Source organism: Equus quagga, chromosome 9 (genome assembly GCF_021613505.1).
Source record: "Equus quagga isolate Etosha38 chromosome 9, UCLA_HA_Equagga_1.0, whole genome shotgun sequence".
In the NCBI taxonomy this organism is placed as follows: domain Eukaryota; kingdom Metazoa; phylum Chordata; class Mammalia; order Perissodactyla; family Equidae; genus Equus; species Equus quagga.
In genome coordinates, this window is record NC_060275.1 from 53,352,138 (window position 1) to 53,369,653 (window position 17,516).

General features: G+C 35.5%; 1 protein-coding gene across 2 annotated transcripts in view; it reads right to left on the reverse strand.

Annotated features, from left to right (window-relative positions):
- Positions 1-17,516, reverse strand: part of ROCK1 (Rho associated coiled-coil containing protein kinase 1) — a 159,174-nt gene that overhangs the window by 22,966 nt on the left and 118,692 nt on the right. For both annotated transcript variants that reach the window (XM_046671545.1, XM_046671544.1), the window contains exons 22-25: positions 14,921-15,015; positions 8,966-9,131; positions 7,786-7,879; positions 7,247-7,335 (exon numbers count right to left, since the gene is read on the reverse strand). In XM_046671545.1, the coding sequence (XP_046527501.1) occupies positions 7,247-7,335; positions 7,786-7,879; positions 8,966-9,131; positions 14,921-15,015 (444 nt within the window). The remainder of the gene's footprint in view (positions 1-7,246; positions 7,336-7,785; positions 7,880-8,965; positions 9,132-14,920; positions 15,016-17,516) is intronic.

The window sequence follows — 17,516 nt, forward strand, 5'->3', positions numbered from 1 at the left end:
TAGTACAAATGGCAAAAACGAATGACAAAGAAAGAATACTCAAGGCTGCAAGACAAAAGAGAATAGCCTACAAAGGAGCTCCTGTCAGACTTTCAGCGGATTTCTCTGCAGAAACCTTACAAGCTAGGAGAGAATGGAGTGACATATTCAAAGTTTTAAAAGATAAAAATCTTCAGCGAAGAATACTCTATCCAGCAAGAATATCCTTCAGATATGAGGGAGAAATTAAATCTTTTCCAGACAAAGAAAAGTTAAGTGAATTTGTAACCAAAAGTCCTCCACTACAAGAAATCCTCAAGAAGGCTCTCATACCTGAAAAAAGAAAAAAGGGAGAAAGGGGTCACAAACCACAGAGTAGGTAGACAGATAAATAGAACCAGAATAGGATAGCAAATATTCAACTATAGCATTAGGATAAAGGTAAGGAAACTACCAAAGCAAAGACGATCTTATCACTCTTACTATAAACTCATAACACAAGTTGGAACAAGAAATGAAAATAATAATTTAGGAGCGGAAGAGCAAAGGGACTAAATTAGTCTAGGCCAAGTAAGTAAGAGACCACCAGAGAAAAGACTATATTATACACGAGATTCTAAATACAAACTTCAGGGTAGCCACTAAACTAAAAAGTAGAAGAGAGCCACAAAACATAAATAAGGAAAAATCTAAGAAACCCAACATAAGAAATTGCAGTATCAAATGGGTAGGATAAAGCACACAGGAAGAGAAAAGCAGGAAAGCCAGATAATGAGCAACAGATTGACAGCTTTAAGTCCACATGCATCAATAATCACTCTCAATGTAAACGGACTGAACTCTCCAATAAAAAGACACAGAGTGGCAAAATGGATTAAAGAACAAGATCCAACAATTTGTTGCCTCCAGGAAACACACCTCAGCCCCAAGGACAAAGACAGGCTCAGAGTGAAGGGGTGGAGGACAATACTTCAAGCTAATAGCAAGGGAAAAAAGGCAGGGGTTGCAATTCTTATATCAGACCAAGTGGATTTCAAAATAAGACAGGTAAAGAGAGACACACAGGGACAATATATAATGATCAAAGGGACACTTCATCAAGAAGAAATAACGCTTATAAATATCTATGCACCCAGCACAGGAGCACCAAGATTCATAAAGCAACTATTAACAGACCTAAAGGAAGATGTTAAAAACAACACAATAATAGTAGGGGACCTCAACACCCCACTCACATCAATTGACAGATCATCCAGACAGAAAATCAACATGGAAATAGTGGAGCTAAATGAAAAACTAAAACAATTGGACTTAATAGACATATATAGATCACTTCACCCTAAAAGAGCTGAATACACATTCTTCTCAAGTGCACATGGAACATTCTCAAGGATAGACCATATGTTGGGAAACAAGGCAAGCCTCTACAAATTAAAAAAAATTGAAATACTAACAAATATCTTCTCTGATCATAATGGTATACGGCTAGAGATTAATTACAAGAAAAAAGCTGAGAAAGGCAGAAAGATGTGGAGACTAAACAACACACTACTGAACAAGCAATGGATCATTGAAGAAATCAAAGAAGAAATCAAAAAATACCTGGAAACAAATGAAAATGATAACATGCCATACCAACTCATATGGGATACAGCAAAAGCTGTATTAAGAGGAAAATTCATTGCAATACAGGCACACCTTAACAAAAAAGAAAAATCCCAAATAAGCAATCTTAAACTACACCTAATTGAACTAGAGAAAGAAGAACGAATAAAACCCAAAGTCAGCAGAAGGAGAGAAATAATAAAAATCAGAGCAGAAATAAATACTATTGAAACGAAAAGGGTGGTAGAAAGGATCAATGAAACAAAGAGCTGGTTCTTTGAGAAGATAAATAAAATTGACAAACCCCTAGCCAGACTTACAAAGAAAAAAAAGGAGAAAGCTCAAATAAACAAAATCAGAAATGAAAGAGGAGAAATAACAACAGACTCTGAAGAAATACAACGGATTATAAGAGAATACTACAAAAAGCTCTATGCTGACAGAACGGATAACCTAGAGGAAATGGATAAATTCTTGGACTCCTACAATCTCCCAAAGCTCACTCAAGAAGAAGCAAACAATTTGAACAGACCAATCACAAGGAAAGAGAATGAAACAGCAATCAAAAACATCCCAAAGAATAAAACCCCAGCACCAGATGGCTTCCCTGGGGAATTCTACCAAACTTTCAGAGAGGATTCAATACCTATCCTTTTCAAGCTATTCCAAAAAACTAGGGAGGATGGAACACTTCCTAAAACATTCTACGAGGCTAACATCACGCTGATACCAAAGCCTGACAAGGACACCACGAAAAAAGAGAACTACAGGCCAATATCACTGATGAACATAGATGCAAAAATTCTCAACAAAATTTTGGCCACTGGAATTCAGCAATTCATCAAAAGGATCATACATCATGATCAGGTGGGATTCATACCAGGGACACAGGGATGGTTCAACATCTGCAAATCAATCAACATGATACACCACCTCAACAAACTGAGGAATAAAAACCACATGATCATCTCAATAGATGCAGAGAAGACATTTGACAAGATCCAACAGCCATTTATGATAAAAACTCTGAACAAAATGGGCATAGAAGGGAACTACCTCAACATAATAAAGGCCATATATGACAAACCCAATGCCAACATCATACTCAATGGGCAAAAACTGAACGCCATCCCCCTGAAAACAGGAACAAGACAAGGATGCCCTCTATCACCACTCTTCTTTAACACAGTACTGGAGGTCCTGGCCAGAGCAATCAGGCAAGAAAAAGGAACAAAAGGAATCCAAATAGGGAGGGAAGAAGTGAAACTCGCTGTTTGCAGACGACATGATCTTATATATAGAAAACCCCAAAGAATCCATTGGAAAACTCTTAGAAATAATCAACTACAGCAAAGTTGCAGGGTATAAAATCAGTTTGCATAAATCAGTAGCATTTCTATATTCTAATAACGAACTAACAGAAAAAGAACTCAAGAACACAATACCATTCACAATCGCAACAAAAAGAATAAAATACCTTGGGGTGAATTTAACTAAGGAAGTGAAGGACCTATATAATGAAAATTACAAGGCCTTTCTGAGAGAATTGGATGACGACATAAGGAGATGGAAAGACATTCCATGTACATGGATTGGAAGAATAAACAGTTAAAATGTCCGTTCTACCTAAAGCAATCTACAGATTCAATGCCATCCCAATCACAATCCCAATGACATTCTTTACAGAATTAGAACAAAGAATCCTAAAATTTATATGGGGCAACAAAAGACCTCGAATTGCTAAAGCAATCCTGAGAAAAAAGAACAAAACGGGAGGCATCACAATCCCTGACTTCAAAACTTACTACAAAGCTACAGTAATCAAAACAGCATGGTACTGGTACAAAAACAGGTGCACAGATCAATGGAACCGAATTGAAAGCCCAGAGATAAAACCACACATCTATGGACAGCTTATCTTTGACAAAGGAGCTGAGGGCATACAACGGAGAAAAGAAAGTCTTTTCAACAAATGGTGCTGGGAAAACTGGAAAGCCACATGTAAAAGAATGAAAATTGACCATTCTTTTGCACCATTCACCAAAATAAACTCAAAATGGATCAAAGACCTAAAGGTGAGACCTGAAACCATAAGCCTTCTGGAAGAAAACGTAGGCAGTACACTCTTTGACATCAGTATTAAAAGGACCTTTTCAGACAGCATGCCTTCTCAGAGAAGGGAAACAATAGAAAAAATAAACAAATGGGACTTCATCAGACTAAAGAGCTTCTTCAAGGCAAATGAAAACAGGATTGAAACAAAAAAACAACCCACTAACTGGGAAAAAATATTTGCAAGTCATATATCTGACAAAGGCTTAATATCCATAATATATAAAGAACTCTCACAACGCAACAACAAAAAAATCAAACAACCCGATCAAAGAATGGGCTGGAGACATGAACAGACATTTCTCCAAAGAAGATATACAGATGGCCAATAGGCACATGAAAAGATGCTCATCATCGCTGATCATCAGGGAAATGCAAATCAAAACTACACTAAGATATCACCTTACACCCATTAGAATGACAAAAATATCTAAATCTAATAGTAACAAATGTTGGAGAGGTTGTGGAGAGAATGGAACCCTCATACACTGCTGGTGGGAACGCAAACTAATGCAGCCACTATGGAAAACAGTATGGAGATTCCTCAAAAAATTAAAAATAGAACTACCATACGATCCAGCCGTTCCACTACTGGGTATCTATCCAAAGAGCTTGAAGTCAGCAATCCCAAAAGTCCTATGCACCCCAATGTTCATTGCAGCATTATTTACAATAGCCAAGACATGGAAGCAACCTAAGTGCCCATCAACAGATGAATGGATAAAGAAGTTGTGGTATATATATACAATGGAATACTATTCAGCTGCAAAACAGAAGAAAATCATCTCATTTGCACCAGCATGGATGGACCTTGAGGGAATTATATTAAGTGAAATAAGCCAGTTAGAGAAGGATAATCTCTGTATGACTCCACTCATATGAAGAATTTAAAAATGTGGACAAAGAGAACAGATTAGTGGCTACCAGGAGAAAGGTGGGGTGGGGGCACAAAGGGTGAAGTGGTGCACTTACAACACGAATGACAAACATTAATGCACAACTGAAATCACACAAGATTGTAACCTATCATTAACTCAATTAAAAAAATGCATTTCTTTCTTGAAAATCAGGAAGCAGGACTTTCTGTGTATGTGAAAATTAGGAGAACTTAATGAAGGTTGGAACATGATAATTGGTAACACAAGTAACTACTGTTGACTTATCTCATTGTTCACATGTAAGAACTAGACAGGTCTGTAAAAATCCATTTATTGTTCAACAATCATTCAGCACTAATTATACTGTAGGTAGGTACTGTGATAGGGACTAGATACGAAAATAGAAAATACACTTATGGCCCAAAGGCATCCTAGTGTGGTGGAGGAGCCAGACAAGCAAGCATTACAGAACAGAGCAGTAAGTTAAGAAGAAAGAGGCAACAGTGCTATGGGAGCACCTGACTATGCCATACTGAGGCCCTTCTGAATGTGAAAAGGAATGTAAATATAGTTGAGGCTAACTCTTGTTGCCAGAATGAAAAAATATATTGAAAAGGAGACAGAACTGTGAAAAGCACGTGAAATTAGCTACATAAACTGCAAAACATAAGTAATGACATACCTGTTCTGTAGTAATGTTAAAAAAAAAAAGTCATAGATTTTCCATTCAGACAGAAAAAAGCCGTAACCACAATCATTTCCATGCAGATTAGGTTCTATCTAGGATGAGGAGCCCTTAAATATTTTTATGCAGTAAAAGCTTACTTCACTGAACTCATAAATGTATATTTGATTTTTTTTCTAATAGTAAATCTAACATTTATTACAAGAAAAATCAAATATAGAGATATATTATGAAGAAAGCAAAAAGTCCTTGTAATATTACCCCTCAAAGACCACCTCTGCCAAAGCTTTCTCTTTTCTTTCAATCTGCTGGGTGTATATCTGTCTAGACTTTTCCCTATGTATAGAAGTATATTACATATATATTTAAATTTAAAAATAGAATCATGCTAACATTCTATGCTGCAACTTACTTTTTTAAATACTATATCATATATCATGGGAAATAATATTTCCCCATGTTATTACATGTAAATCTACTTCATTTATTTTTAATGGCACCTTTGCATTCCATTGTGTGGATGTATCATGATTTATCAATACTACATTGATGGGTGGTTGTGTTTTTATTTTTTCACTATTAAAAATAATGTTGCAGGGGGCCAGCCCTGTGGCCGAGTGGTTAAGGTTTGGTGTGCTCTGCTTTTGGTGGCCCGGGTTTGCCAGTCTGGATCCCGAGTGTGGACCTACTCCACTCATTGGCCATGCTGTGCAGGCATCCCACTTACAAAAAATGGAGGAAGACTGGCATGGATGTTAGCTCAGGGCTCATCTTCCTCAAACAAAAAAGAGGAAGACTGGCAATGGATGTTAGTTCAGGGTGAACCTTCCTTAACAACAACAACAACAACAAAAAGTTGCTATAATTACATTCATATATATTTCTTTTGAGCATTTATGGAAGTATTTATACAGGATAAATTCCAAAATGTGCAGTTACTGGGTCAAAGAATATGTACATTCAAATGCTTTATTCTGTTAAATTGTTCTTATATGAATGAAGTCCCCCCATGTTCTTGCCAAAGCTGAGTATTATATCTCATTTAAATCCACTCATTTGACTGTCAAAAAGATACCTCATTATTGTTTTAATTTCTATTTCTTGGTTTACTACTATTGTGGTTGAGCTTTTTAAAAATGTTTACTATCTGTTTTTCTCTCAAGTGTCTCTTTTTTTTTCTGTTGGATTGTCTTTTTCTTATTTGCAAACGATATTTATATTTATTTATATATGCTGTAAATATTCTTCCAAGTTTGTTTTTTTTCAACTTATGTTGTTTTGGGCTCCACAGACTTGAAATTTCATATAATAAATGTCAACCTTTTTCTTCAAGGTCTCTGTTTTGGTATAAGGGTAAGTAAAACCTCCACTGAAGGATTTTCAACAGGTATTAAGTGCATTTTTGAAAGATTACTCTAGTTGCAACATGAAGGACTGCTGAGAGGCAGAGGAGATTAGTGGTAAGAAAGGTATTATAATCATTTACTAAAAAGTAGAAAATACTTATTTTACCATAAGAATTGAGTGAGGTACATAGTACCTTATGAAGAATTTAAATGACTGGATAACTTAATAAAATGACAAGATATCAAGTTTTAGTGTAAAAAGTCTGATCTAGCTACATCATTAAATACAAAGCAAAATGATACATCCACCTCTATAGTTTCTTACTTCTTCTCTTGGTTTCAGTCAGGTGTATCTTCTCTTCATTAAGTTTTCCTACTGTCAATTATAGGTCTTCTATACAATCTAAAATACGTTCTTACTAGTCAAATGACTAGATGAGCTACATTTTTTAACTCAATTGAATTCCTATTTCCTGAATAAGTCTTCTATATTTAATGTAGAATTTACATTATTTGTTCCAGTGAAAAGCTTAAATCTTATAACCTCAGTTTTAAGAAAAAGCTCATAAAGAGCAAATATTAACTTCTGAGTACATGATACTCAGATACAAACACATGGAAAAGGCTGAGAGCATGTATACCTGTGTTTTAAGGGTTCGTTCTGTATTGATATTCTTTTCATAGGCAGCCTTAAGATTACTGATCTCCTCCTCCTTCTTCAATTTATATTCTGTCAAGAAATTATATAAAATGTTACTGCATGGCATTAATTACATTTCTGCATTCCAAATCAGCAATGTCCTTAATTATTCAAATTAGTATACACTACGTAGTAACTTTCAGTACCTTCATTTAGATATTTTTTTCCAGCTTTATTGGTGTATAATTGACAAAATTGTAAGATATTTAAAGTGAACAATGTGATGAACGGATATAGGTATACGTTGTGAAAAGATTCTCCCCACCCCAGGGAGTTAATGAACACATCCATCACCTCACATATTTACTTCTTTTTTTTGGTGAGAACATTTAAATTCTACTAAGGTACTTCTTAAGACTTCAGAAGTTGTTTAACATATGAAAACAAATATTTCCAAAACCTAACACACAACATAAACAGCTAAAGATTTACTTCTGAACTTGATTTCAACATTAAGATTTTTTTTAAAAACGTACATACCTTCCTCTGTCTTCCTCATTTTATCAGTTAACTCTTCATTTTCTTTTCTTAATAATTCAATATCTTTGGTTAGCATGCTATTCGTTTCTTCGAGCTAAACAAAGCACACAAAGTTTTAAGCTATAGTCTCTTTGCCAGTCTCATATTTAAAGCAATAACCTGTAAAAAAATACTTTGCATTTTCCATAGATGAGGACAGGTCAGAAGTTGCCTAACTATAAAAATTCCTGGTGTTTGGTTTAAAATATGTAGATATAATTAAATTTAAAATATTTTAAAACAATGTTAGCTTCCAAAAATTATTTCAGTGTGTGCGTATACATACATATATATGAACAAAAGGAATAAAACTGTAATGGAAAGAGAACTAGACTGGAAAATAGGAAATTTGCATTTAGTTTTCTAGCTCTGTGACCCTTAACAAATCACAATCTTTCTAGGCCTTAGTTTCTTCATCTGAACGAAGATGTTAAAAATGACAAAAACGTTTGATTACTGTTAGTAATGTACTTATTCACCATTCTATGTATATTATTTCATTTAATCTTCATAAGAATGCTGTGGAATAGGTATTATTATTTCTATTTTATAGATGAAGAATCTGAGGCTTGGAGAAGTTAAAGCAAACTGCCAAGACAATGCAACTTCTTAGAGGCAAAGCTGGGATTTGCACCCAGGCCTGCTCACACCAGAGCACTTGATGGTGGCTTCAAAAGAAGTCTCTCTAACTCAACTTTCTAGCCCCGTGATTCCATACAGACGATAGTATAAATTTCAGGAATAGGTAATTAGTTGTAGTGGTGGTTTTTCTATGATGGTTTTATGGATATCCATAAAGAATTTCTCATCTCAAAACAGTTTCTCTGAATTTTACAAAATTCTGGCCATAAAGTCAGTTGTAATGTACTAAGATAACACAACAAACGAATTTAAGCAAATCATTTCTTCACATAAAATACATTAAGATCTATAAACAGAAAGAGAAAAAAACCCAACAGATTGAACAAGAGTTTCAATTAACAACTGCTTTGGATTATATAAGTTATTTTATACATGAGTGCAGACTGACCACTGCAAGTAAAGTATAAGTAAATATACATGCACACACACTCACTCTAACACTTCAAGATGTGATTTAAATTAATTTTAGTCATATAACTTACCTGACTATCACACTTACCCGACTAACAGTGTGATCTTTATCTGTAATCTCTTGTCTATTTCTTGAAGCAGCTTTCTTGCTTTCTTGGGTCAATTCAAAATACTGCTCTTCTAGAAGCCCTCGCGCCAACTGCTCAGACTCAGCTTTTGTTTCTGCTAGATCCAACTGAGTAGCAAGAGTTTCTCTGCAATAGATTTATAAAAGAAATGGATGTAAACAAATTCAGTTCATTCTTCCAACAATCATATGCTTAAAAAAACAATTATATTTAAATGATAAAAAGAATTAAGTTATTGTTAAAATAAACTTTGAACTCACTAGAAACTTTCTATAAAAGAAATTTAACCTCTCACACTTTAAAAAACTATAAAAGTAAAGAACTCTTAAATCTTATACCTGCTATTGTGCTTAACTAAGAAAAGGCATTGGCAGTCTACTTTTCAAAAGGAATTTGCTGTGGTCTGGAATGGAAGATAGTACGGCACAGGGGAAAAGTCATTGGCTTGTAACTCAGGAGGCCAGACTTGGATCCTTATCCCCATTGTATCACTACTAACTAACTGAGTAGGGACATTGGGCAAGTTCCTTACACTTCCTGAAGCTCCATTTAATCAAATCTGGAAAATGAGAGGGTTAAATTATTTCTGAAGTCCCTTCCAGCTCTGAAATTTATTGGGATTATGAAGACTTATACGTAGATTTGCAAAGCACTATTAACTATTCTAGGAATGTTTCTTGGGAATTACACTTTACAGCTTTTCAGAATTGACATTCAAACCAGGACCAGATCACTCCAGTTTGCCTGCTCTTCCTAAAGAGCACTTCTTAGATAAGTTATCTTGGTTATGACTGTACCCCCCGTATACAGTATGTGCTCAATAAATGTTTGCTAAATGAATGAGTGAATGACTACTACCTATTTTCTAAGGGAAAAATACAAATAAAATATTCTGTCTCAAGCCTAAAGAGGGAGACACATACTAACTACAAAAAAAAAGAATATTCATTCATTTCCCCTCAAAATATTTGGTTGCTTACTATGTGCCAAACAGTATTCTAGGAATTAAGGCATACATTAGTAACAAAGTCTCTGCTCTCAGCAAGTATATATTAGTAGGGTGAAACAGACAATTTAAAAAAATGAACAAGTAATACATAGTGTGCCACAGAAAACAATAAAAGAAGAAAGGTGGAGGAGGCTGTGAATCTGGTCACTATTTTATATAGGGTGATCAAGGAGGCCTCTCTGCTAAGATGATATGTGAGAAGAGATATCAAAGAAGTAAGGGAGTGAGCCATGAATGTATTTGGGAATACACTGTTTAAGCAGCGGAAGCATCTAATAATAAATCCCCTACAGTTGGTCTGAAGGAAGTTAACGTGACAGAGTGAGAGATGGGAGAACGTTGTGAGAGACGTAGTAGAAGAAGACAGGAGAGAGGAGAACAGACATTGTAAGGCTTTCCAAGACAATACAGGTACTTTGGCTTTTACTCTGAGTATTCTGTTTTAAAAAGATCATTCTGGCTGCTGTATTAAGATCAGACAGTAGGAGGACAACGGCAGAAGCAGGAGTATCAAGTAGGAGGCTACTGAAATAATCAAGATTGGAGATGATATTTTGGATCAGGTTGGTAAATGGTGAGAACTGATCAGATTCTGGACATATTTTTTAGTATAGTTAGAAAGATTTATTGATGGATTGAGTGTAGAGTATAAGAAAAAAAGGAAGAGTTTAGGATAACTTCAAGTTTTTGACTTAACGGGAAAGAACAGAATTACTAATACCAAAATGGGGGAAAACCGGAAGGAGCAGGTTGGCAAAGTGAGGGAATAGGGTTTTTCTGGATATGTTACATATGAGATGCTTATTAAACACTTAAGTGGAGATGTCAAATAGACAGCCGGATATACAAGTCTGGAATTCAGGGGAGAATGTACTTGTACACTGATTCTATTTAAAGCTATGAGGCTGGATGAGAACAAGCAGGGAGTGATCCCTTGGGCCCTTCAAACTTTAAAGGTCTTGGAGATGGGAAGGGACAAAGGAGCAAGGGAGGCTGAGAAAGAGTAGCTTGTTCAATAAGAGGAAAATAGAGTGTGGTGTCACTGAAGTCAAGAAATTTTGTCAAGAGAGAATAATTGACTACGTCAACTGCTGTTGTTAAACGAGATAAGGACTGATAATTGACTATTGTCTTTAACTACGAGGAAGTCACCAGTGACCTTGAGAAGGGTTATTTTTGTAGAGTGATGAGTACAAGTCTCACTGGAGTGGGAGTGAGAGAGATTGGGAGAAGAGGACCTGAGGATAAATGGTACGTCACTTCTCAAGGAAGTTTGCTACAAAAGGAAACAGAAAAATGGGACAGTGGCTGGAAGAGGATATGTAGTTACAAGAGGGTTTACAAATTCTACAATATCTTAGGAGGTTACGGGTAAGTGCTACAGAGAAAAATAAAACAGGGAAGGCATATTGAACTAAGTAGCAAGGTAGTAGTATGAGGCGGAGGATGTTTGCAATCTTACAAAGGGTGTTCAGGGAAGGCGTCTCTCAGATGCCCTTTAGACCTAGACCTGAAAAGGGTAAAGGAGGAGGTCATGTGGATGTTCAGGGGAAAATGTTCCAGGCAGAGAGAAGAGCAAGTCCAAAAGCCTCGAGGCAGGAGAGTGACTGGTGTGTTGAATAGTAAGGAGCTCAATGTGGCTGTTGTCTACACTCTGTCTCCACTACCCCTACCCTTCCCATTCATGTCTTAATCCACTTTAATCTCATATCTGTTCTCATCACTATTTAGGAACTGTTCTCAAAAAGATAACAAACCTTAAATATAATGGACAATTTATTTTTCAGTTGACCTTTCTGAGTATTTGGCACTTTAAATTACTTTCTCTTATTTGAAATATTCTATTCCCCTAGCTTTTGTGATACCCTACTCTGCTTTTCTCCTTGTATTACTGGTGACTTATTACTTTTCCTTCCTCTGCCCATTCCTTAAAAGTATAGGAGCTAGTCTGCCCTCAGCCTTTATGTCTTCTCATCCTATATTAGTGGTTACAACTTGTTGTCTGGGAGGGTCAAATGAGTCCACATAAGTGTCCCCCTCCCTCCCTCCCGACACACACTCAAAATAAATTTGGGCCGTTTTTTACATTTTACATAACATTTTAAAACATTACATAACATTTTATGTTAAAACATAATTTTAGAGAACATTACAAAACATTTTACATAAAAATTCAGATTCCTGGTTTTTCTTGAAAAACCAGAAGATCTTGAAATACTGGATCAGTGTTACCATGTGCCAGCAAGTGGTTAGAACTGAGGACACGAACTCTTCAGTTTGTTGTAATCCTTACAACTCACACAATGAATGTACTGACATTTAGATCCAACTAACTTCAACCCAGTCACATATATGGTATCAGGGGCTCATAAGTATGTAAACTTTGATATACACATTCATCTTAACAAACCTCATCTATCTGAGTGGTTTCAGTATGCAATGATTGTCAAATCAGCTACAAGTCCTTATCTTTTCTCTGAGTTCTGAAGCAATAAACCCAAGTACCTAGTATCATTTCTCTTTGAACATCCCATAAACATCTCAAACTCAACAGGTCTGAAACGGAAATAATCTTGTCTCCCCTCATCTCACAAACTTGATATTCCTTAACTTAGGGACTAGCACTACCATCAACCCAACTGCCCTGGTCAGAAACTCAAGAGTCCACCTGAAATTTTCCCTAACCTTTATCCCCACACCCCCAAATCTACAAGTCCTACTGCTTCTACTTCCTATTTTTTCCATGCACTTGCCTCTCTTTTTACTGCCAACTTACACTGTAATTTTACATCTAGATTATTCCAATTATTATAATTGGACTCCCTGCATCCACCCAGCTTTGCCTCACTCCAATCCATTCTCCACTCTAAAGAGCAGAGCTTTCTAAAACACCAGCTTGTCAATCCCTAGCTGAGAATTTTCAACCATTCATTCATTATTTATTGAATACTTATTCAATGCAAGGCCCTGATCCAGGTGATGTGTGTGTGATGTAGGTGTGATGGACATGCAACAGAGAACAATAACAAAAACGAAATTTCTCATTCTTCAATGTTTGATAATTCCAAACTCTTCAGCATGCCACACAAGGCCCTTTGTTGTAATCTGACCCAAGTTTCTCTCTCCAGCCTTATCTGTCACCAACTGTCTCTCTACCTGCAAACTAAACCATTTGCTGTTTCCCAAATCACAGGCTGGCTTTTGCCTATATTGTCCCCTTCCCCATATCCCATTCCCTGGCAAATTTTACTTTTCCTTAGTTGTCACCTGAGAAATGTTCTCTGAATCCCACATGGTAAGATAAGGTATATCTTTAATGTATTCCGATACCACTTTGTCATAGCAGCCTACCTTAATTATATCTGTCTCCTGACTAGATTCTGAAACATCTGAAGGTAAGAACCATAACTTAATAATAAGTATATCACTGGAATGAAGCACAGTACTTTGCACAATAGTGGTGACCAATACATTTATCTTGAATAGATCAAACAATGGCAAACGTATTAACCCTATGAAACAACTTAGTATGGAGTGGATTGGGTGCCCCCTTCACAGTGAATGCAGACAATCTGGGATTGCATATTACATCGTAGATACCATACAAATGACAGGTAACACACTATACTCTACAATAGGAGTCTACTACTGTCAGAGAGAATAACCAGGAAATGTACCTTTGTTCGTACCTTAGACTCCACTTAGTGTATTAAGGACCACTGAGTGTCAAGGGTTGCTAATAACACAAAGAGGCAACCAGATATTACAAGGTTACATCTGAGGTAATCTTCTCTCTAAAAATCAGACTTGAATCTCATTAAGACTCCAGATTAGGGATGTCCAACAAAACTTTCTATGATCATAGAAATATTCTAAACCTGTGCTGTCCAATATGGTAGACACTTCCACATTTGACTACTGAGCACCTGAAATGTGGCTAGTACATCTGAGGAAGCAAAGCTTTACTTTTATTTAAATAAATTAGAGTTTAAATTTAAATGGTTACATGTGACCAGTGGCTACCATAGTGGACAGTACAGCTCTAGATTTAACCACTGATTTGCAAGAAACACAGAAGGATGAGGAAAATGTTCAACTAACTACAGAAACAGAAATAGTAAAATCACAACTGAGGAAAACTATACAGGACAAATCCAGTTCCTTCAATAGTAAGTGTCAGGATAGTGATTACTCTTGTGGTGGGGAAGGAAGAAGGCATAATTAGGAGGGGGGATATAGTGGACAGCAAGGTCCTGTCTCTTTCATGGGAGCTTGTTATAATGATATTCATGATATAATTCATAAAATTGTACATGTTTTGCTACTTTATGTGTTTGTTTGCTTCAACAATAAGACAGTTAAAATCTTTAATTTCTTTCAAACATGGTTATATGGAAAGAGAATATAACAATGTCAGAAAACTAGTTTCGGTGTCTGTTCTGACGCTATCTAGCTATGAGAAGTTGTTACACTTAAACAGCTTTATAAGATCTTCTCCTTCTACGGCCCTAACACACATGCAATGGAAATTAACCTGTCTAATAATACTAAGAGGAAGACCTTAAATACCTTAACCTACCATAAAATAGTGACTTGAAAATATAGCACAAACTGTTTATATAGAAAGAGATGTTTAAAGATTGAGACTCTTGAAAACAATTTATTGCCACAGTTTAGTGAATCTCTGTAAAACTGCTGTACTGTTAATGTATTAAATTATTTTTTCACCATAGACATACATTTTAGCCTAAATCTAGTTTGACTTGTTCTGAATTAGCCTAATAAGATTTGCCCTGCCATTCCCATCAGAATAATGGCACAACTACCCTCTATCTTTAAACTTAAATTTAAGTTAAGAATGCTTTGTTGTAGTAGTGATTCATGTTCTAAAGTAAAATGGACATACTTTTCATTTTGTAGTTCCTGTATTTTCTTTAAATTTTCTCTGTTTTTTTCTTCAATTTCTTCCTTAAGTTCCTTTACCTGGGTTTTATAAAGTGTCTGCAAAACAGTGATGAAGAAATAAGTATTTATGGTGGGTTAAAAAACAGTTTGGTTGTTTGTTATAAAGTGAAATCACATATGATCCAACAGTTCTACTCCCAAGTATTTACCCAAGACAAATGCAAGTATATGTCCACACAGAATCTTGTACATGAATTCTCACTGCAGCTTTATTCATAGTACCTCCAAACTGGAAATAACACAGATGTCCATTAACAGATGAATTTAAAAAAATGTGGTGTATCCATATTACTCAGTAATAAAAAGGAATGAACTACTGATACATACAACATGATAAATCTAAAAAATATTTTGCTGGGTGAAAGAAATGAGGTGCTAAAGGGTATATACAGCATGATTCCATGTATATGAAATTCCAGAACAGGGGAAAATAATCAACAGTGACAGAATGCAAACCAGTGGTTGCCTGTTGACAGAATGCAAATCAGTGGCTGCCTGTAGATAGAGATGGGTAGAGAAGATTGACTGCAAAGGTTCACAAGGGAATTTTTCATGGTGAAGAAAACTATTATATGTTGATTGTGCTGGTGGTCACAGAGTATACACATTTGTCAAAACTTACTGACCTATGCACTTAAAATGGGTACAATTAATTACATGGAAATTATACTCAAAAATATATGAAAAATATTGATTTGGGAAAAACATTATAAAGAAATTTAGCCAGCACTAGTACTCATTTAAATGTTAGATCAATTCTTGAAGAGAATACTGTTAGAGAAACTACTTCTCTTTTGTGTGGGTAGGATGGGGTGGGTGGTTGAGAGGCAGAAGAAATATCCATGAACAAGATTTATCAAACAGCCTGTTAACATATGAATAATATATACTTCTTAAAGAACAATGGTTCTTACAAAATTCAATAGGCTTTTGCCAACTCCATCAACAAATATTTAACAGGTATGAATAAGTATTAGATCCATATTGTGTTGGGTTCAGGGGTTACAGAGTATACTTCCAGTTCTCAAGTTTATTTCCTTTTTTTTTTTTTTTAACTATCCTCTTTAGTTTAAAAGATAAGATAAGGAAAAAAATAGTCAGGACCAGCAAATAGTTGTGGAGAACTACTTTTATACTGTACACTTAATTATCCCTCTAAGAAGTAGCATTTCTCTAGGGGAAAAATACATACATTTCTATGGGAATGCAAGTAAAGGAAGAGTGCTCTAGTTTAAGTGTTTACAATTTCTAAAATGAAATAATTCATTTTGCCATTAGGAGTCAGATTCTTATTTCTTTTCTCCAACTTCAGATACTGAAATTTATACGTGTAATGAGTGAAGGGATAAAAAGAAAAATAATCTGATTTGAAAGCCCCAATTAAAGAAAATATTAAATTTGGTTCATAATATCTTATCAAATTTAATGATATCTAACCCAATCCTCACAAGCAATAGAATAAATCAGAACTAAGAGACAGGATAAGGTTTTGTGTTATTTTTATAGAGGCAAAATCAGAATCCATACCACAAGTCATTTGACATTCATCCCAAAGAGGAGGTACTAGAAGCCTTGGTGGAAGCATATGGACAAGAAAGAGTGCACGATATTATAGAGCACTTTGCAGACGTCAGTACGACTCACTTTGAAAAAAATTAATGTTAATCTACACTCAGGGAAAGGTTTTTGGACAATACTGATTTTCTTACAAAATTTAAAAACATATTCTAGTGATGGTCTAATAAGCTAAGAAAGAAATACACAAAAAATAGAAAGTCACCATGTTTATCAGAAGATGAGCGCAGTAGAGCACAAGGCTCTAAATCATATGAAAATTCTGCAGAGCTCTCAGATTTTTCTCGGAAAATTTTCAGATTTTCTCAGAAATCATTACTTCCAATATTGTTCACACTTGGTTTCTAGGGCATGTTCACCAGGGCAACCCAAATTCCACACATTTAATTGCACTGAATAAGGCTGTAGAAAAGTGGCTGCCAGTGTAATAGTAATGGAGCAGCTAGATAAATGTTTTGAAATGGTAGAGCATAAGCTTGGCAACCAAAAGAAACAAACAAAAAATGCAGAGGCTTCATTAAAGCCTCAAAGCATTAGCTGTAAATGCTAATCAACAGAAGTAGTGAAAATACTTGGGCCTGCAGCAAATAAGAGAATGATTTCTATGGAGGAAAAGCAAAACAAACATATAAAGTGCATACAGAGCTAAAACATTTGGAAAAAGCTCTTGAAATTAGTTACACCTACAACAGTATGTAGTTCTACCTACAAATATGATAAGCATACAAGAACCACACATGATAACATTGACACCCTAAACCACCCAAACTTGCTACCAGGCAAACAGAATCCTTAAAAGTCTTATAATAGTTCTAGTTTGATGGCAATTCTAGAAATGTTTGCACAAAAAAGGTCATTTCTTTACAAAGTAAACAGACCATGAACTCAGATCCAAAAATAAAACGTAGAGACGTAGATATGAAAAGGGGGAGGAAAATCGCTTCATAGTCATTTGAAAAAGA